At 30.3% G+C, this 23,468-nt stretch overlaps 1 protein-coding gene across 2 annotated transcripts; it reads right to left on the bottom strand.

Moving 5' to 3' along the window:
- Positions 1 to 146: 146 nt before the first annotated feature.
- On the bottom strand, positions 147 to 4,469 carry LOC112802644 (uncharacterized). Of its 2 annotated transcripts, XM_025845953.3 has the most exons (9): positions 4,098 to 4,469; positions 3,633 to 3,817; positions 3,188 to 3,366; positions 2,647 to 2,931; positions 2,498 to 2,556; positions 1,786 to 1,822; positions 1,597 to 1,668; positions 1,171 to 1,492; positions 147 to 1,017 (listed from the first exon to the last, which is right to left on the bottom strand). In XM_025845953.3, exons 1-9 carry the CDS (start codon positions 4,228 to 4,230, stop codon positions 604 to 606), a joined length of 1,686 nt encoding a protein of 561 aa, XP_025701738.1. In that variant the 5' UTR covers positions 4,231 to 4,469; the 3' UTR covers positions 147 to 603. The 2 variants fall into 2 exon arrangements, with proteins under 2 accessions (XP_025701738.1, XP_025701737.1); XM_025845952.3 differs by having other exon boundaries at positions 2,498 to 2,931; positions 4,098 to 4,452.
- Positions 4,470 to 23,468: the final 18,999 nt, after the last annotated feature.

The raw sequence follows: 23,468 nt of genomic DNA, 5'->3' as shown, positions 1-23,468 counted from the left end.
AGTTGGGAGACGGGAGTGGTTGATGGGTGACATCTATGGATGGTTCTTCCATGTTTGAAGAAGAATCGTTTCCTACCGTTTTATCGTACAGAGCTCGTATACAATATAAAAAATTTATGTAGGTCTAATTCAATCAAAATAACTAATTTAAGGAGTGAAAGTCGGCTCAAACTCTTATTTCTGCATGTGTGATTTTATGGTTAGAATGGAGAGAATAACTAGGTATGTTTGGTAATATATTACACAAAATTGAGTACATGAGAAATATTGTTGTATACTCGTCAAAATATCAACAAGAGAAGAGATGAATGTAATTACACCAAATCTCTTATACATAAAATATTAAGATTACGTAGGTAAAATCAATTTCTTCATACCTCTACAATTGGGACCAGAGGTAAATTTAGGTGAAATTATTAGGTAATCTAGAAATCAATTGTTTTCCTTCTTTTTTCGCTTAGTACACTATGTTTGACTAAGTGGCTATGATCTTAATATAACTCAAGATGCAACTTCGCTTCATCTTGGTTTCACCCCCTATTATGGGGTACGGTAAAAGTTCCTTGGTTTCAAATAATCTTCTAGTGTAAAACTAACTACAAACTACACTACCTCTCTAGCACCATTTGTGATGTTGCGGTTCTTGTTAAATCTTTTCTTTAGTTTTTGAGCTAACGACAGCTTATTAACAAACACTTCCTCCCGTTGCTGGGGGCGGTTTGCATAGAGAATCCAGAGAATGAGACAGAGCAAGACACCAACCGAAATGAGGCCAAGACCAACATTGATAACCTTAAGATAGTGGTTTAATGGAGGACAGTAACTAGTAGTGATTTCTTTGAACGTGTTCCTCACGAAATTGCAATTCTGAAGGCTAAGTAAAATGGGAGTGTAGTGTTCTAGTGCAAAGCTTTCAATAACTGCGCCTACTAACTCCGAGTAAATCTCTGGAGTCACCCTTCCAACACTGTTGCAAATACCATTTTCGGATATCTTGCATTTGTATTTCTTCCAAACCTGAAAATGTTTAAACAATCAACTTGATAAATTCTGTGTATTTATATGTAGATAAAAAATTGGATCTCTCTTTCTTTTTCTATTTTTTTATTTTTCTTTTATTTAGAAAACGGTGGGGCGACAAAATAGAGAGGGGGATGATGAAAAGCATACCAATGAAGCATTGGAAGCGGAAACTTCTTGGGCTGTACATTGGCGTTCTTTAAACTCTGAGTCAAATGGATAGCACAAAGGTGGCATTTCTGGTCCAGATTGATTGTAATAGTTGATGCTACCCGGTGTGGGGTTTGAATCTGCGGTGCTATAAATGAAACGGTTCACAACACTTACAATGTTGGTCACCACTTGTTTACTCTGAAATAGTGTCCTGTTTGTGGTTCTCTGATCAACGCAAGGAAGGATATTGCTTAGTGCAGATTCTGCGTGTGGATTCTCTACCCATTCTCCCATTGCCATACACGTATCACAAATTGCACTGTAATTGAACCCAATCATTCTTATTCATCATTTAATGGGTCGTTATATTTAATGAAGCGTTCGTTTAAAGTGAAATTTCGGACAAACTATTGGATGGCTTACTTGTTAAGAATCATGAAAACTCCACAAAGAATGAATGTAGTAGCAACGAGTAACCATCCACTAATGACAAATCTGCAATAACATTTTGAAATGAAATAAAATTAAAAAGAAGAAAGGGAACATTCAGGTAGATAGGTAGTGGAGTGTCATGAGATCAAAGGTCATATCTATGGTATATCCGTGACTTACATGAGGATCGCATGTTGATGTCCAAGAATAGAAAGAACTGCAGAGGAATATTAGCAAATTATGAAAGATTTCAGGAATACAAACATGAAATAAGCTCAACTTATTTGGCAATTAAGAAAACTACTAGTAGCGGGTAAATCATAATTTTTACACTCGAAATATTTTAATTTCTCTCTTAAATAAAAGAAAAATACTAGTGATTTTTTTTTGAATAAATAGCCATTTTACAACTCCAACAGATTACGATTTTGACGAAATAGATTCTATATGTTTTATTTAACAAAATGAATCAAAGCTATATAAGTATATAAATAAATTGACTAAAAATTTAATTTAATTTGTCAAACAAAACATATTTTTAGAGATAAATTTGTCATTTACATTTTTTGAGATTTGTTTTATTAAAATCGTAATATTTTATAGTTAGAATGGTTATTTATTCGGTAGAAACTCATGTGTAGTCGATTTTACGTGAAGTTGATAGTGGATAGATGATTTAACTCGATTTTTATCTAACTAATCTCAGCTATCAACTTCACGTGAAGTCGACTGTATCTGAGTTCCACCTATTTACTCAAACAAGGAATCTTTAGGTGGCAAAATAGTAATTTAGTGTATTATTGAAGTCGACTTTATCTGAGTTCCACCTATTTACTCAAACAAGGAATCTTTAGGTGGCAAAATAGTAATTTAGTGTATTATTAACGCATACCCAGTCCAACTAGAGCGAGAAGAAGCATCAGTGTTGCCATGAGAATCAAAGCTAGACGCCTGCAAAATGAAGCATCATGCTGCATTATGCATATTGCAATAGTAGATTCTAGAATACAACACATTATGGTGAAGTTTACGATTCCATACACATCATTAAAGACTTTACGTATTTTAACAGAGTTATCGTGTGTCTTCTCCGACAGTGTATTTGCTGCAGCATTGAGATCAACATTCAAATTATCAATATCTGCCATGATATCAGATGGGAGAAATATCTGTGCTACTTTGATTGATTTCGCGAGCTTCAGATACTCCGTCACGTTCCTCAGAGTCTGCACTGTATAGTCTGATTGATTCACGACGTAATGGAGCGTATCCAATGCCTCGTCGTGGAACTTGTCCTGCCCTACAGTTAGAAGGATACATCCAACCCTGTGAAGAAAATGAACAGAATAATTGTTATCTTAATTGTTATCTTTGCTATCTAGAAATGAATTATTTTGGGATATATTGATTTTATTACCGAGAGTGTAACAGATACTAAATGATATTAACAAACTGCCATCAAGATTGGTATTTTCAAAAGCAGAGTTGCAATACAAAAGAAACCTTAGTAACTAATCATAAGAATACATAATTAAACAACCGAAGTTTTATTCAAACATTGAAACAAGGTTGAAGGAATTACGCAGCGGCGCAGGTGAATAACAAGATCAAAATAAGACAAATTCGTTGCGAACGGTGTGATCCTTCATCCTTGATGTTAATGCCCCATCCACAGCATACATGAATCAAGAGTGCGAGGCCAAATGAAATAAACCACAGAGCAGCAAGTATGAAACCAGCTGCACCGGTGAAACCAACTGACTGCAAAAATAATACCATTATTCATTAAAAACAAACAAAACAATATGCTGAAAGTACAACCACAAAGTAATTCTTGTTTTCTTAACCATTAAAATCCTAATCTTTGTTGCAAATTACACAACCATGGCCAAAATTTTCACACGAACAACGGAAACATGATTATTCATTTGGAACTTCACTGTTTGTCATTGTTCAATCGGCATGAAGAACGTAATGAAGCAGCCATTTAAGAACATGGTGAGCAGGAAAATAGTAACAGAGCTTACAGCCCAATAATGGCGATTTGCAATGTCCCAGCCGCCTCGGTAGCGACGAAATCGTCGTAGAATGTCCGGCCTATCCGTCCTGTTTGCGGCCAGCACAAGGGTACCTGAAGGAGCATCCGTTTCAGGAGCTGGTGCTAGAGCCTCTTGTGTGATCTTATTCTTCCAGGGACCTAAATTCGCTTCCCCTTAAAACAGAACAATATAAAAAACATAGTAAATTATATAACATGATCCAAGTAAAAGACTATGTCTATTCATCACCACAATTCTAATTTTTTTTTATACGTTTGATACAGCTTTTTGCTCTTTGTTTTTAGTTCATTCATCTTTCTATTTCTTCTAATTCTTTGGCTTTCAGAGAAATCAATTTAACTGTGAGAGGAACAAGATCTACATTAACCAATCACTATAAGCAATCAATGTGAAAAGCATATTCACAATTAAACTTTTTTCAGGTGCACCAACCTAGAATAAACTTCGCAGTAGTACTATCTCTTCTAGACCCACTTGCAGATAAAGCTGAAGTTGATCTAAGAGAAACTACTATGAACAAAATTAACAAGTAAAAATTGAATACGTTAAAGCAAACACTCTTCATGGCAGTTTCCCTTGCAAAAAAACTCACTCTTCACCTCAAAACTGGCCACTCAATCATGGTAATCGTGTTAGAATTCTTTGATATAAAACGTGTTCATTATAAGGTGTAATTAATAGTGTAACTAAGGAGTGGGAAAATTGGATGATTTTATAGAAACAGAGGGAAAGTGAAATAAAGAAGGAAGGAATGAGGAAGAGAGTGAGTCACATGGGGTGGGGTAGCGATGAAGACTTGGGTGCAAGGAAAACGAAAAAGGCGGGTGTGATTTAATCAAAAGGAGGTTAATTAATTAATATAATACCACCGAGTTAAGTAAAGCATGGGAAAATAAATCCAATTAAGAAAAGGGGCAAAAAATAAAGTAACTAAAGATTGATTGCCATAAGCCTTTGCAAATTGTTGGCGCATTTGCAGTTTGCTTGCTTGCACTACGTACTTGTCTTTTCTGCTTTTGAGTTTCTTTATTATTTTCATTCTTCTTCTTGTTCTCTCATTTGCTTTCACACTATTTTTCATGATAATTATCTTGATGTTTGATCTTCATCTTGCAATTTGCAATCGATTAAAATGCTCTTTATTCTGAAAGTCATAATCAGTGTCCTTATCTGACAAACTAGAAATGCAAGCTGATGTTGGTGGATGTACTTATTGGTTTTGTGGATGTGGGTCATTCAGTCATAGTTATCTTGTCATCATTTATTTTGTTGCCATTTACTTTTTACTTTATAAGATTCTTTTTAAATAAATAAATATAATAATTACCAATACATACATGTATATCGAGAGTTAGATAATAAATAAATATACATATATGTCGAGTAATATTACTTTACTTTAACACGTATCTCTTTTATAAATGAAATAAGTAATGTTATGTATTTTATTTATATTCAAAATGAAATATATGTTGCATATCTCGTATCAGTTAAAAATTTTAATTTGAATGAAGTTTGAGAATTTTTTGTTTCCTCTTAAGTTTTTGTAAGTTTTTTTCGAAAGAGAGAGATTATGGTGCACTCAACACACATCATCAGCCTAAACAAGGCGTGGTACATAACCAAAATTTTGGACTCTCAGATTTGTATTTTTTTTCAATTATTTAATTAATTTTGGTATTTTGGTTAAGAACAACTTTAACATAATTTGTTTTGGAATATTAATGTTCAATACTTTTTTAGTACATAGACTAAATTAGGTTGTGTAGATGTAATATTTTTATGGGGCAAAACGAGCTACGACAGACAGTCAAGAAATACATCTCTTGAAAGATTAAATAATTAAATTTATAGAAAAATAAATAAAATCTTTTTTATTTTGATAATTTCTTCAAATAGATATTATCCAGACCTCACAGCAACATCAAAAATTTCAATATATACCAAAACAAACATCCAAAAAATATACTATAATGAATAAGTTATTTTCTTGTACTACAATATTTTAGGTCTATGACTACAATTTTTTAAGTCACGGTAAAAAATATTTTTTTTTATTTTTTTCTTTTCGTTTCTTTTAGAATTAGTATTTGTTAATTAATTATTTTATTTTTCTACTCTCGAATGCTCTTTACCTTCTCTTAAAATTTGTTTTGGCTTTGTTGTGTACAGGGTAATTTTTTCGTACTGGTAAAAATAACAGGAGTTGACTAGTTGCTACGGTACCGTTTATAACAATTTCGAATGTTCTTTACTTTTTGATAAGAGACTTTATTCGATATTACATGTAATGGATAAATTACACCTTATTTTGATTAGTGTTGTAATAGATATCTAGTTTTTAATGAAATTTTTATGATTTAGATTTATTAAATTTCTCATTCTTAGATTTATTTTGTGATTATCATCATTTTGGGATGTGATTATACTTTTAAAAAAATTAAATTTCATAAAATAAAATAGACTATGGTCACTATTTAAAAATAGGTGACCATAGATAAGCTATGACCATGGTGAAAACGGTGACCATAGATAAGGCTATGGTCACGGCGAAAAACCATGACCATAGATAAGGCTATGGTCACGGTTTTAAGGTGGGATGACCATAGAGGTTATGGTCACGGCAAAAAACCGTGACCATAGTTAAGGTTATGGTCACAGTTTAAGGAGGGATGACTATAAAAACAATGGTCACGGTAAAAACGTGGTCACAGTTTTAAGTAGGGTGACCATAGAAGTTATGGTCACGGTGAAAACAGTGATCATAGATAAGGCTATGGTCACGGTTTTTACGCGTAATCATAGATTAACCTATGATAACGGTGAAAAAATATGGCTTAAATTGTCAGATTTTGAAAACTGAAAATATGACCATAAAAACCGTGACCATAGATAAAAAAATTGTAACCATAAATGAAAGAATAGATCACAGTAAAAAATTATAATTATAGATCTATAACCATGACTATAGACCTATATATGGTCACCCTTTTTCACCCTTTTTACTAGATATGATTATAATTTTTTTTTTTTGGTAGTGTTGAGCATATAGTTTGTCCTATTAAATTTGCATAACTAAATCATGATCAATATTCTAACAATTTAAGCACCAAGCCGACGCATATATACCATAAAAGACCATGCTTGTGACGTACGAAACATTAGACACAATCTAAAATTTAGCACAAAGGAGTTTATTCACAAATATAACCATACCATCAGAAGAGCTAATATCTATTGTGGGAGTGATGGAATATAACATGAATCGACATTTATATCCAAAAAAAAAAAATTATGCGCATAGAAAAAAAAAACCACTATGATTATAGATTTATAGTTATGTCAGAATTGGTCACGGTCAACTGTGATCTAAAATAAAAAACGATGGCCATAAATTTATGATCATACTTTTTATTAGCTACTGTGATTATAGTTCAATTTTGTTGTAACAGAAAATAAATATTATATTTATAATTCACATAAGACAATTCAAATGATTTTTTAAAAATTATGTTTTATTTAGGGATAAGAAACTTATATCAACCAAGTAGGCAATTAAATAGATAACTAAACAAATGAATAAATTAAAATGGGAGTTCGTCAACAAATTATAGTTTAAATGATATAATTTTTTATACTTACATAAAAGTTGCTGATTCAAATTTTACTCCTAATGTTAAAAAAAATTAAAATGAGAATTTTCGTAAAAAAAAAATTCCAACTAGTACACGTTTGTAACGTGTAATTGTCATTTATACGGTTACTTATAAGTTATTATAAAACTTAACGTATTATAAAAGTCAGTATTATCGTTAACTATGATATAATCAGAGTCTCTCAAACCAATTTAAAATACATAATGTATAATAAATCTTTAATACTTATAACTTATTGGTAACTTTCATCTATATATATATATACGCGCTACAATATTATCTTTAAAAATATTATGTGTATACTACTTTTTAGTATATTCGTAATATTATTGATATTTTTTTCTCTTAACTATTGAAGTAGATAAATTTAGATAACTTTCACAAAAGCTTGAAACAACAGTAATTATTAAATAGATAAATGTAATTGCTTTTACTAGTACTAGCATAAAAGCTTGAAACAACAGTAATTATGAACATACAGGCAAGTGGCAACAGCGTGTGTGATCCACCATTTCATTGGAACAAATCTGACAATCACCACAGGAAGTATTTCACCTTCCATCCATCACAACTGAAACGGTGTATCACCTTTGATGTGATCCATTTGGAAACTTATTTCATTGTTTGTTTGTGTTGTATCTGATGAATAATAAGATTAAGCAACAAGTGTAGTTGCTCCGTAATGCACGCACGAGAAAGTTTAAAGACTTAATTATTTTGTTAATTTTATTAAATTTATAATTAGACTTTTGTTATTTTTTAATTAAATTTTTATATTTTTTAATTTTATAATTAAGTTATTTTTATAATAAAAATATTAAAATTAATAAAATATTATATTTTCTTAAAAAATATGTGATAAAAAATTTATTTAATTTTCAATTATCGATATTTTTAATTTGTAAAAAAATATTTAATTAATTCTAATATTTTTTACATTAACAAAGATCTAATTATAAAATTAAAAATAGTGTAAAAATTAATTAAAAATTTAAACAAATTATAAAGACTAATAGAGTGATTATCACATAAATTATGTGATTTACATAAAAAACTTCAAGTAAAAATTAGAACAATGTTATTAACAGCATAATTAATGAATATATAAATTTGATAATTGTATAAATAATAATAATAATAATAATAATAATAATAATAATAATAATAATAATAATAATAATAATAATAAAAGTTAAACTATAGTTAATTGCTTCTTGATAGTGATTTGTTCTCCTTTAAGGCCTACCAAAAAATGAAGAACATTAACTCAACTTGTTAAAATAATATAGGCCAAATATGATAGTAGTTTATACATTGTCCTAAAATATAGTCAGGCTAAAAAAGAGCAAAGCCCAATCCTATTCGACTTTATGGAAGTCGGGTTCGATTATGCGAACATTAGCCCTACCTACTTGAATAAATAAACTAACTCCTACAAACTCTTCCCTTTATCTAGAAGGGAGATCTTAATAGCCTCTCTAACAAAAGAGAACGGTTATTCACCATCAAAGGTAAAACTATTCTAAAATGTGGTTATTAGCTCTACATCTACATTTATAAATATCCTGACGCTCTCAAGTATTCTTCGAACCCAATCTATGAAAAATTTGCCTAAAACCATTACTAACTTAAGCATCGAAATTTTTTGCAGGTACCATCCCCCATCTCCTCACAAGGAACTCGGACGGCAGCACCTCGATACTAGCAGATGTCGGACGCTGCCCCAAAAGGAGCCTAGACCTCACGTTCAGGACCAAAACAACCCATTTTCAGGTAATCCTCGAAACATTGGTGCCGTTGTTGGAAACCTGGAAGTCTATATCCAATCATGCGGGCGATCATCCCGAAGATGGACACACGACATCCGAATCTGAGCCAAAATGTCACAACAACGATCGCGCAATAGTGATACCTCCGCAACAAGATAGAGCGGACATATAGTTCTAATGTAGAAGGGACTCCGTGGAACTCTCAACCCAGAAAAATCAACCTAGAGATACACCCACCAAAGGGCGCAGTGAACCGACATTCAACAGAACTCATAGGACTGCTACACGGGCATCATGGCCGACTAAAACAACTCGAACATGAGATAGTGCGTCAAAGAGAAGTTGAAAGAGACATGAGAAGGGAAGTACGACGACAAAGAGAACTAGAAGAAAAGCTTTTGATATTAGAAGCTGATCTTTGGGATCGGAGCAATCACACAACTCAAGAAGAAACTCCCTTTAGAGGGGATGATCCATTCATTGAAGAGATCATGCGGGTTAGGGTCCCCAAAAATTTTAATAGCCATAACATGGACCTCTATCATAGATGACCGACCCAAGACACCATCTAAGCAACTTTAAAAGTTAGATGCACTTGACCGATGTGTCAGATGCAACTCGTTGCAAAGTTTTTTCGACGACGTTAACCAAGGCAGTGATGAAGTGTTTCAACCGTATACCACCCAGGTCCGTAACTTACTTTGATGATCTTGCAAGAAAGTTTCTCACTCATTTATCCATCCAGAAAGACAAAGTTAAACATGCTCTAAGCCTCCTAGGAGTCAAGTAGGAGGTCGGAGAAAAATCTCTGAGCTTATATGGAAAGATTTAACAAGGCCTTCTTGGAGATCCAAACTCTACCTCTAGAAGCAATGATAATTGGTCTAGTTAATGGCCTCAAAGAAGGACCATTCTCTTAATCCATATCAAAGCGACCTCCCTGTAAGAGGTAGAAGAGCAAGCAGAAAAGTACATCAACATGGAAGAGAATACCGGACTAAGAGAGCCTGCTCCAAGACAAAATCTTCCTTACCAGGCTCAGTATAAAGAGAAAGAAGCAAAGAAAAAGGATGAGTATAGCTCAGACAAGCCTCAAAGATATCATAACTATATCCCCTTGCGAGTTTTCCTTGTTGACATCTAGAAAGAGATTTGCCATATCAGAAAGCTTCCACCTCTTCGACCTATCAAAAACAAGAGAAGTGGAAGTCAGACAAAATATTGCGAATATCACAAGATATATGGACATTTAACCAATGATTGCTATGATTTAAAAAATGTGATAAAAAAACTGGCCAAAGAAGGTCAGTTAGAAAGATAATTAGCAGAAAGATCGGACGATCAGGGAAAAAAGAAAAGAGAGAAAGATGATAGGGGTCGACGAGATCGGCCGCCACAAACTCCTGATAGACACATTTACATGATAGCTGGAGGATTTACAGGAGGCGATGTAACTAAGTTTTCTCGCAAAATACATTTGAAAGAAGTCTACCAAGTCGAGGAGGAGGCCGAAGCCCCCGACTTTCCCCTATTTCTTTCACAAAAGAGGATTCTCAAGGGATAATACTAGGATATGATGATCCTGTCGTGATCACAATGATACTCGCTCATGCAAATCTCCACAGAAATTTGGTGGACCAAGGAAGCTCAGCTGACATCTTGTTCAAACCTGCCTTCGACAAACTAGGGTTGGAAGAAAAGGAACTCAGGGTATACCCCGACATTCTTTTTAGGTTGGGAGACAAGCCCATCTAATCCCTTGGCTTCATTCCGTTACACACCACCTTTGGAAAAGGTATGAAGTCCAAAACTTTGAATATAGACTACATTGTGGTTGACGTAGAATCAGCCTATAATGTTCTGATAGGTCAGACAACATTAAATCGACTTATTACAGTCGTCTCCACCCTTTATCTCTTTATGAAATTTTCTACCTCAAAACAAATAGCTACCATGAGTGGAGGTCAAAATTTGGCGAGAAGATGCTCCAATGAGAGCCTGAACCTATGAGGATGCACAAAAGGAAAAGAAGTCAACACAATTAAACTCAGCAGTATTTGAACACAAGAGTTGAGGCCACAACCTGATGGAAAGATTGAGGAGGTCCAATTTGGAGATCGGGTCAGAAAAACAAGCATAGTGGCTAACTCGGAGAAACAGTTAAAAGCAGATCTCGTCAAACTCCTACAAGAAATTTTTTATTTCTTCGCTTGGGAGACCTCCAATATGCCCGAAATACACCCCGACTTCATGAACCACAAGCTTGTCGTTTACCCCGGCTCATGACCTATACAACAAAAATGACGAAAGCTCGGCCCTGAAAGAGCACAAGTCGTTAAAGTACAGGTCAAAACCTTGTTAGAAGCTGGGTTCATAAGAGAAGTAAAGTATCTCTTATGGCTAGCCAATGTAGTGCTCGTGAAGAAACAAAATGAGAAGTCGAGAATGTGTATTGACTATACCGACCTCAATAAAGTTTGTCCCAATGATCCTTATTCTCTCTCCAGTATAGATGCTCTAGTAGATTCTGCTTCTGGCTACAAATACTTATCATTTATGGATGCATATTCGGGATACAACCAAATTCCGATGTACAAGCTAGATCAAGATAAGACTTATTTAATCACTCCTAAAGCAAATTATTGTTATGTGGTAATGTCTTTTAGATTAAAAATATTGGAGTCATATATCAACGATTAATGAACAAGGTGTTTTCATCTCATCTTGGAAAGTTGATGGAAGTCTATGTGGACGTCATACTTGTCAAGACAAAAGAAGGCATTAACCTCTTGCCCAACTTAGCTGAGGTATTCAAAATAATAAGGAAGCAAGGGATGAGACTAAATCCCTCAAAATGCACATTTGCAGTAAAGGTCGAGAAGTTCTTAGGATACATGCTCACCCAAAAGGACATCGAAGCCAAACTAAACAAATGCAAAGCAATACTTGAGATAAAAAGCCCGACCTGCCTCAAAGAAGTCCAGCAGTTAAATGGAAGGTTGGTAGCCCTATCTAGATTCTTGGCAGGGTCAACCATGAAATCTCTACCTCTATTTTCAATACTTAAGAATGGATGCCAATTTGAGTGGACTTAGGAATATGAGCAAGTTTTTCAAGACTTTAAGAACTTCTTGAGCCAGCCACTAATTTTTACCCGACCTGAAAAGGGAGCGGAACTCATATTATACCTGGCAATTGCAAGCAAGGCCATAACCTCCGCTCTCATCTGAGAAGATACAAACGGACAACAACCAGTCTACTTTACCAGCAAGGCCCTACAGCGAGCAGAACTAAACTATCAAAAAATAAAGAAATTCACATACGCCCTCGTACTCACCTCCAAAAGATTCCGACTTTATTTTCAGGCTCATACCATAAAGGTCCAAAGTAACCAACCCATAAAGCACATCCTCTAGAAGACGAATATTGTGGGTCGATGCTACAATGGGTCATGGAGCTGTTCGAGTTTGACTTAAAGTACGAAACTTGCATAGCAATCAAATCCCAATACCTGGCCGACTTCTTAGCCGAGTATACAGCCTGGCATCTATATGTAGACGGATCATAAAAAATGAGCAAAGCCCAATCATACCCGACCTTATAGAAGTTGGGCACGATTACGCGAACCTTGACCCTACCTACTTGGATCAATAAACTGACTCCTACAAACTCTCCCCTTAATCTAGAAGGGAGATCTCAACAGCCTCCCTAACATAAGGGAACGATTATCTACCATCAAAGGTGAAACTATTCTAAAAAGTGGTTATTAACTCTACATCTATATTTATAAATACACTGACACTCTCAGGTATTCTTCGAACCTAATCTACAAAAAACCTCCTAAAACCTTACTAACTCAAGTATCAGAGTCCCTTGTAGGTACCACCCCTGATGAGCAAAAATTGAGGCTCACAAATACCTATAAATGCACTAGATCGTTCAAGTAATACCACGGTGAGTGGATATCATTTTCACGGAAATTAAAGGATTGAGCACGCAAATATCGAATTAAAATACTAATTAGATCAATAGAACATGGAATTTAATGAATTTTGAGAAACCGTAGAATGCTTGAATGCTGGAATCTTGAAGGTTGAAAGCTTCAGGGGCAGTAATTGTTGAATTGGAAGAAATTAATGGTGGAGAGTGTCTAGGGTCCAAAGGTCTTAAATTCTTTGGAGAATCAAACTTTGTTAACCTAATTCTAAAGCATGCAAAGATCTTTTCATGACAAGTCTTAATTAACCAATTTTTGATATCTTGGTTCCTCGATTTCTCTTCAATTAACCATTGCGAATGTCTTTTGGTCAATCAATTAATTGAAAAGGTTAAGTGCAAAATTTGATTCAGTTTCTCATAAGATTCAAAAATAGTCCTTAGGTCGAATTATAAGTCACATATCCAAGATAGTTCTGTCTAATTGAATCTTATGATAAAATACAATTTCAGCAATTGTCCTAATCCGAATTATATATCTCGTATTCAAAACTAGAGTAATTAAAAATCATGTATTGTGTCGCACACTTAGAAAATCACTATGTCTAGTCGATTTAAAAAGTTTGTAAAAGAGTTTTCAATCACAATTTAAATATCAGTTCTATTGAATCAGTAAACAAATCCAAAACGGGATTAGTACACCTGTCAATGCTACTAATCCTTTAGTGATGAAGAACAAAATACTCAATTATGAAATAGATTAATGTATTACTTTAAAACAAAAGAAAACTTAGATTAATAAACTATTGAAACATAAACAAAACTCCTAACCCTTTGACAAAGGTTTAGTGACTCATGAAGAATTCAAAAAAAAAAAAAGAATAGAGGCACATGAGGGATCCAAAGATCCTCTCTCGGATGCCTTCCCTTGTGAACAATGTTCACTTATTTAAATTCTAGGTTTTACCTAATAATTCAAATTCAAATTCAAAACTAAATCTTATATTTATAAAGAATAAGATAACTAATAATAATAATTTAAATCCTAAAGCTAAAACTGAATCAAATCAAATCCTAATAGAATCTTTCAATATCTTGATCAAAATTACACCTTCCAGGGGTATGTGGGCTTCAATTGGCGTGTAATTAGGTCTTGGGCATGTAAAACTGAAGTCTAGGCATGTAAAGTTGATATTTGAGCGTGGCACGCAACTTTCTGGGTGTGACACGCGGTGTTTGGGTGTGTCACGCCATGCATCCGACGCTGATTTTTGAGCTAAGAACATGAGAGTCGTTCGCAACCCAAACAGAATTTACACTATATACATATACATATCGTTTCGAAATTCTAGATGTTAGCTTTTTAATGCCACTGAAATTACTTGATTTGGATCTCTCTAACTCAAGTTATGGTCACTTAAATGTGAAGAGGTCAGGATTGACAGCATTGCAATTTACTTCTAGGAGTTGATTTTCTTAAACTGTGGCACGCCCTGTTTGGTGTGTGGCACGCTGGCCTTTCTTCAACTAGGGTGTGGCACGCCCTTCTTCTTGGTTTTATGGCATGGCACTGCTTTGCTTCTTCACTCCAGGGCATGCCATGCCCCAACAATGGCGTGGTACGCCTGACTTGCTTTCTTTGGGGCGTGGCACGCTCCTGCTTGTCTTCTCCATGGCATGACACACTCATGCCTCTGCTCTCTTGCATGGCTTTGTATGGCTTGATCTTTACGTGGTTGACTCTTGACTCTTTATGCAATACGTTTTTTTTAATATGTTTCCTTTGCTATTTGATTTCACTTTCTTTTAATCATATTTCCTTAAAAAACACTTAGCAAATACCTTAGTAGCAAAAGATACTTAGCAAAAACTTTTTATTTATATTTAAATTCAAATCAAAAGTAATAATAACTTATTCTATTTAGCATCTATAACAGTAAATGAGATCGCAAAATATATAGCTAACATGATTATAATCAAGTATATGTATTATATAAATAGATGAAGAAATTAAAATTTTTCATTTTTTGGGGCGTGGCACGCTCCTTCTTGTCTTCTCCATGGCATGACGCACTCATGCCTCTGCTCTCTTGCATGGCTTTGCATGGCTTGATCTTTACGTGGTTGACTCTTGACTCTTTATGCAATACTTTTTTTTTTAATGTTTCCTTTGCTATTTGATTTCACTTTCTTTTAATTATATTTCCTTAAAAAACACTTAGCAAATACCTTAGTAGCAAAAGATACTTAGCAAATACTTTTTATCTATCTATTCTATTATATAAAAATCGGATGTCTGCACTTAATGATGGAGCTGACGTGGCATGCTCTGGAGAGTGTTTTCCGATTTAATTATTTTAACTCATTCAATACAATTTATTACTATGACTTAATTATATCAGCAAATTGATTTGATTAGATATTTAAATATTAATATAATTTATTATAATATATTACTTAATTAATTTTACTACATTAATTATAATTTGTTATATTAGTTAATTAATTTATTTATTTATAAAGTCTAAAATAAAATAAATAATTTATTGTTTATTCTAATTGAATTCATTAAATTTAATTATACATTATATACGAACTAATAATAATTTGTAAATCACTTTATATTATATATGTATTAACAAAATATTATATATGTCTTAATGTGTTAATTAAATATTATATACGCATAGAAAAATAAATACAAAGATGATTTATATAATATTAATAATATTATATTAGCACGGTGATTTTTTTTGTTTTGATATCATATAGTATTAATAATGAAAATATTATTATATAGTATTATATAAACTTTCTAATATTAGTATAAAAAATTGGAAAATTATTTCTTATGGCAATCATTCTTAGTAGAATAGCGTGTCCTTTATATAGTATTGATAATTGTTGCTTAATTTAAAGTAATTGTATGTTAGTATCTTAAATTTATTTTCAATAATGACCTAAACAGATAAATCTAATTGAATTGAATGATTATATAAAATATTTTATATTATTAATATACTAAAATTAAATTCATTTTTTGGTACAGAATTTTATAGGTAAATTTTATACAAGATTAAGTAATTTTTTATTTGTTTTATCTATGTTACTTTATTTAATTTTAAGTAGTGTCATATTTACCATTACCGCCAGTATGATATTTTATAAAATATGAAAATCAATTTTTTTATAATTTAAATATCAATGTTTGAATAGAAGAACTTAACAGACTCACAATGAGAGAGAGAGAGAGGAAAATTTACCTAGAGAAAAGAAACCTGGCATGAGAATGGTGGCGACGGGCTCAACAACGACGGTAGCGGGATGAGCAGCGATGATGACATAAGCTGTGAACAGTGACGGACCCAAAAAAATTTAGTAATGGGGATAAAAATATAATAAAATTTAGGTATAGATATTTTTTTTGCTTCCCACGATATTTAACAAGTTAAGGACTAATCCGTCATGAATTTGAATTCTATTTAAGAATCTACAATTGGCCGGCAACGAGTTGCTATACATACGAGATAGAATTCGAACCCTCAATACTTATTTAAGCAGACGACTAAGTTGATCACTTGATCAATCTAAATTGGTTTAGATATATTCAAAATTTAAAATTAGAACTATCTAATACATATTGATAAGAACTAGAAATATACACACAATCATTATTATAATATTTAAAATAATAAAAATATAATTTCATACACATAGTATAATATTTAAAATAACAAAAAATATTTATAAGGAATTTTTTATTTTTAACATGATTAAATATTATTTTTTATATATATTTTTAAACAATTATTTTACTTAATTATCAAATCTACTTATTATAATTTTTATAGTATAAATAAATTTTTTAACCAAAATAATTATAGTATATTAATACATAAATAATATATTTTTTATCTTAAATAATTTTTAAAAAATCACTAATAATTTAAGTTGTATTTAATTAGAAAACTAAGTTTTAATTTAATTATTAATTAATTAACTAATATAATATAATTAATTATCACTAATTTTTTAGTGTATTTATTTATTTTTCATACTAAATCAAATTTAATAATATAATTATTATTATGTGTTAAGTTTAACAAAATGTTTTTTAACATAAAATACAAAAGAACTATTTATATTTTATTTTGAGACAAATATAATATAATAAGTGGTATATATGTATATAAGTATTACTTTTTTTCAAAAAAATTTGTGGGGCCAAATGCCTCCTCTATATTAAACGTGGGTTCGTTTCTGGCTGTGAAGGAAGATGGGAGTTGTGAATAGGTAAGCGGCGATGGTCTCAGCAACAACATGACAGGAGCTATGCAGTTTTTTTGTGAAGAAGTCGAGAAGAAGAAGATTTTATGTGAGGATGATTGAGTTTATCTTGTATGGCTATAGAGTATAGACTGAAGCTATGAATCATGTGTGATGTGAGGCAAATCCTAATTATTAAAAAGTGTTTATATGTATATATTCGGGGCGGGTACACCCTAAACCCGATGATACCTATCTTAAACAAAATCTGTCCCGACTCGAGTCAAGTTATTACCCTTTTCATTCGGGTATAGACGGGTCGGGTACCTGCGTATTCGAAAACTCCTGCCAAATCTAACCACGTATTGATACTCCTTTTATTAAGGGTTTATCGCTAGCCAATGGATTGCTATATACACAAGGCGAGATTCTAACTCCTAATAGTTGTTTAAGCGGACGAGTGAGATGATCACTTAACAAATTCAAATTGATTAAGATAAATACTAATTATTTTTAATATTTTAATATTAAAAATTTTAAGAGTTTAATTTTAATTATAACTTTATAAAATACTTATAATAATTATTATTATATATATTATTTAATTTTTTAATAAAATTTTTAATATAATTTTATGTATTATCCTGTACAAGGTACGAAAACATACACTAATTTATATTTAAATTCAAATCAAAAGTAATAATAACTTATTCTATTTAGCATCTATAAAAGTAAATGAGATCGCATATATATAGCTAACATGATTATAATCAATTATATGTATTATATAAATAGATGAAGAAATTAAAATTTTTCATTTTTAGTTCCTTTCTTATATTATTATATTAATTTAATTATTTTGGAATGAATATGAACAATGATAAAATTAACAATATATATATATATATATATATATATATATATATATATATATATATATATATATAATAACGTTTTTTGTATCATTTTTTAAAAACCATCATTGGATTAAAAATTTGTATATTACAGATAATCTCTAAAAAAATTCGTATCAATCAAAATTGTTTGCATACATTTATATATTTGAAAATTAACATATTATATTTGTTCAAGATATATATAATAAACAATTGGTGTTTATTGCATGCTTATATATGTCATATTTTGGCAATATTTGGTATAGATAACCTTCTTTATATATTATTTTTTTACGGTATTTTTAATATGTCAAAAATTAATTTATCACAAATTTAAACTTTGTTTAAAGGATTTATGGTTGGTCAATGAATTGCTATATGTATAAAATGAGATTCAAATTTTCGACATTTATTTAAACGGACAAATAAGATAATCACTCGACCAACCTAAGTTGTTTCATTATATATTATAATACGGTAATACTAAGAAAACTAAAAAAATAACCAAAACTTATTTTATTTAATATTTATTTTTTATTATGATAATTAATAAATATTAAATAAAATAAATTTTAACTAATTTTAGCTAATTTTTTTTATTATCAAACATTTTTCATGATAGTAATTCCACAAGTGAGATACATCTTATGAAAAATTATGAGCAGTATAATTTTACTTAAATTGATACCACTATATTTTATTAGACTTTACATTTTAGTTTTTAGATACGTATATGCTTGCGCGCGCCTGTTAAGACAGATGATTATCGATGGAGATTGAGAAGCTAATTACATCAGTTAAACGTTGTTGCTGGATAGATTTATCATACAATTAGATGCACAATTTACTTCTTGGATGTTACGTTGCACAAGAAGGGTTGCCGTTGTTAAAATCTTAGCATACGCGTTGTCAGCATCTTGTAGATATTATAGTTTCAACTTAGACGTAAAAGCCATAACCTCCAAACGCGTAGATTGTTCCGATGTCCTTGTAATTAGTCTAATCACTTAGTTATGCTTAACACCTTAATAAAATGGATTACGAGGTTTGTAAATTATAAGTATTGTGTCACAGCTTTGGACACACTCCAACGCTACTGTGCCGATATTCGAACTTATTCAATCTCTTGAGTTAAAATCAAGTCAGCCTAACCCTCAATACTTAGCAAGAAAGCTAAGAACACAAGAGAAAAGAAACTTTGGTGAAAAGAACACTTTATTGTTCAAGTGTTTGTTACAAGTGATTCACACACCTTACACTAACTCTTACCTCTTGTTTATAGCCATCCACCTCCTTAATGGATGGTTAAGATTAAATCTAATCAACGGTCCAGATTAATCATCTAGGACCTTCTTTACAAATACTTATCCTACCACAACTTTCTAAATGTTTTTAAGATTATTCCATACCACTCTTTATACTTTTATATACATTTACACTCTTCTAGAATACTCTATGACCTTCCAGAGTCTTCTAGAACCTTCTAGGATATTCCGGAATTTTCTAGGACATTCTAAAACGTTTTGGAACCATCTAAAATATTTTCAAACACTCCAAAAAATTATATAAACACTATTAAACATAACCTTCTAAAATTTACCGTGACAATTAGCCTACGTTAAAAAACAAAAGAAATAGCATTAACATTATTATTCCGCATATCTTTTTTTTTTCTTTTGGTGACTTTATTCCGCATATCTTTCCTGAGGTAGATTAAATACAAGCATAACAAAAAGAAAAAAAAATTAACTAACATGTATCTTTAGGCACTAATCGAACAAGTTATTATAAAAGTTTTTTTATAAAGTTTACTTTTTAATGTAATTATTATGTATTTATTAAAATAAAAAAATTAAAATTTTCTATTAATAATAATTTTAACATTAATTCTTAAAACACATCTTAACTAATAAAAATCATTTGGTATCTTTGACGTTATAAATGAAATACCAATGAAGAACAAACTCTTGGGGGATATACCTCATCAAATAAAATGCATTAATAAATCTACTACGTTTGTTTTAAGGAATTTTAATTTATTTTTAGGAATTATTTATGTAAATATTTTATTTTCTTTGTTTGTTGAAACTTTAAAATTTAATTACCAGAAATAATTTATTCTCAAGAGAAATTAAATTGTACATTTATAAAATTTTATTTCTATCTAAAAGGGTGAGTATTCGAATTTTTCATTTCCAGGGAATGAAAATTAACATATAAATTACTATTATATCCCTCTATTATTATATTTCTTAATAAAAGAATAAAATTAATATTTTGAGGGTATTTTAGAATTTTAAAATCCATTCTTAAGAATGCGAATAATAAAACAAATATATATATATATATAAATTTATAAAATTTTTAAAGGAATTATATACAACTAATTTTAACTTTTATGGTATTTATCTCTCTTATGAATATGGTGTATTTAATAAATGTTTTTTATTTTGTGGTAATAGAATTTGTATGTCTATTTCTTTTATTTAGAGACTTACTTATTTTAGAATCATATAATGAGATTTGATAGATTATTTTGGGTATACATAAGATATTAAATGTGTTATCTGAAGATTTTTATTGTCACACATGTGTAGAAATATTAAAAAATTTTGGACTAAGTATATTGCATATTAACATGTTAAACCTAAGTTTTTATCACGTAGTTTATATACTCCTTTATTTGTTTTTATACATTTGTGGGTTGATATTTTTATAAATTTTATTTTTGATTTGTCTTGAATTAAGAAAGGTAGAAATAGTATTTTTGTAGTAGTAGACAAGTTTAATAAAATGACTCATTTCATTATATGCTATAAAATTGATGATGCCACAAATATTATTGATTTGTTTTTTAGATAGGTCGTGTGCTTGTATGATATTTTCTAAACTATTGTTTCTGATCTTGACGTAAAATTTTTAAATCATTTTTAAAAAAGTGTTATGGGATAAATTGGATACAAAACTATTATAATCTATTGTTTGTCGGTGAAATTAAAATAGTAAATAGAACATTAGAAATATTGGAATTGGCTTAGGTGAAAAAACTTAAAATCGGGATTTTGGTAGTCTTTAAAAAAATATAAAATATAATGTAAAATGAATATTTTGTATTTACTTTTTTCTATTTTTCATCTTTTTCAGTGGATTTTTTATTTTAATAAATAAAATAATTATAATAATTACTAAAATAAATAATTTAAAAATATTTATCAAAATAATATCTTTCTCTTATCTCGTTTATACTGTAAACGAGATAATTTTGTATATATCTCGTTTACAATATAAACGAGATATATATGTATTTATAAATCATTAAATATAATTTTTAAAAATAATAAAAAATGTTAATAATTTAAATTGGACCAAACTCTTAAAAATAGAATGTTTCAAATAATAGGGAAGATGTATGATTTTAAATAATAAAAAAGATAAATAATCCATTTTAAATAATAAAAAAGATGTACTTTCATTTAAAATAAACACGTTAACATGTTTAAATTATTTAAAATGATTTAAAATGGATCTTAAACACGTTAATAGGGAACGTGTTAACGTGCTTATTTTAAATTGACAATCCATCTTTCTTATTATTTAAAATGGACTGTTTATCTTTCCTATTATTTAAAATTGTTCATCTTTCCTATTATTTGAAACATTCAATTTTTAAGAGTTTGGTCCAATTTAAATTATTAATATTTTTTATTATTTTCAAAAATTATATTTAATTATTTATAAGATGCTAACTCAAACTAATTAAAAGATGGCATGAAGTTGATGCACAATAAATAAAACAGAAAAAAATGAGAAGAGAATTGAAATAGTTATCTCCCACTCTTCCTCTGTTTTATTTATTCCCATCAACCTCTCCTAACAATTGACAAACCTCTCCTAACAATTGGCAAACGGTTATCTTCTAGATTACTCTTTATCTGTTTTATTTATCTCCATCAACTTCTCCTAATAATTGGCAAATAGTTATCTCCCATTTCTTCTGTTTTATCATTATTTTTACTTTGATAAAAAAATAGCCACATATAAATGTTAAAAAAAATGAAGTGGTAACAAAGAAGAAAGATAAAATAGATATTTTCAAGTAAATTTTTTTAAAATATTTTAACGTAAGTATGTTTTATAGAATTATCTTTTATATAATAAAAATATTTTAATCTCATCCGATAATTTAAATTTTGAATGGATAACATTTATAAAGAATCTTGAACCACTAAAGACCCAAATATTCTTTCCTCACCTAAGAAGCCTCCAGAAATCTTATTATGTGTCGTTGTTGAAAAGAATCTAAAAATTTAGAAAGATTGTTTACCTTTAATTGAGTTTGCTTATAATAGAACAATTCATTCTTTTATAGATTTTTTTTCTTTTGAACTTGTGTATGATTTTAATTTTTTATCTATTTTGGACTTATTACATTTGTCTTTAAGTGATCTTATTAGGTTAGATGCATAAGATAAAACTAAAAATGTTAAAACAATACACTTGAACGCAAGTGAGTTGATTAAAAAGAAAAATAAGTTGATAGCTCAAATGGTGAATAATAGTTGAAGACAACTTATTTTTTAATCTAGTGACTACGTATAGATTCATTTGAGAAAAGAGAGGTTTTCTACTAAAAAAAATTCAAATTAGACTCTAAGAGTGATGGTCCATTTCAGGTGCTTGAAAGGATCAATAATAATGCTTACAAGGTTGACCTTTCAAGTGAGTATAATGTGTTAGTTAATTTTAATGTCTCTGACTTATCTCTTTTTGATTTGCATGCAGATTTGGAGACAAATCTTTTCAGGAGGGAGAAAATGATACAAGTTATATGAGACAAATTGCAAACTGTCATATGTCAATTGTTCCAATTACAAGAACAACAACTAATAGAATAAAAGAAGATTTTGCGAATAAGGCTAAATCATTTGTTTAAGAGATACATCAAAAATTGGACAAGACAATAATTAATGATTATGAAAAACAAGGGCGGAGCACATAGAAGGTAAGGGGGGCAATGGCCTCCCCCAACCCTTAATTTTTTTTTATAAATTATACATAAAATTTAATTTAGCCTCCCCTAAATGTTTTATTTTATTTTATTTTAAATATAAAATTAATTTTTTGGCCCCTCCTTCACATTGAGGTTAGCTCCACCCTTGATGGAAAGTTAAATGTCTTACTATTTACAAATTGTATTAAAGATTCTCGTTAGTCAAGTTGAATCAAATAGGCATCACTTTTTTAGTATTTATTTTAAGACTTATTTTATATTTATTTTAT

Source organism: Arachis hypogaea, chromosome 5 (genome assembly GCF_003086295.3).
Source record: "Arachis hypogaea cultivar Tifrunner chromosome 5, arahy.Tifrunner.gnm2.J5K5, whole genome shotgun sequence".
Classification (NCBI taxonomy): domain Eukaryota; kingdom Viridiplantae; phylum Streptophyta; class Magnoliopsida; order Fabales; family Fabaceae; genus Arachis; species Arachis hypogaea.
Note: the sequence above shows the minus strand (reverse complement) of the source record. Positions and strands in the feature narration are given on the sequence as shown.

What these genes read in the sequence shown, in the direction of transcription:
- LOC112802644 (XM_025845952.3), bottom strand. Translation starts at nt 4,230, where the DNA reads ATGAAGAGTGTTTGCTTTAACGTATTCAATTTTTACTTGTTAATTTTG. An exon ending in CAAATCGCCATTATTGGGCT is followed by an intron (nt 3,367 to 3,632) that starts GTAAGCTCTGTT and finishes TTATTTTTGCAG; the next exon opens with TCAGTTGGTTTCACCGGTGC. An exon ending in GTTTTCATGATTCTTAACAA is followed by an intron (nt 1,493 to 1,596) that starts GTAAGCCATCCA and finishes GTTCAATTACAG; the next exon opens with TGCAATTTGTGATACGTGTA.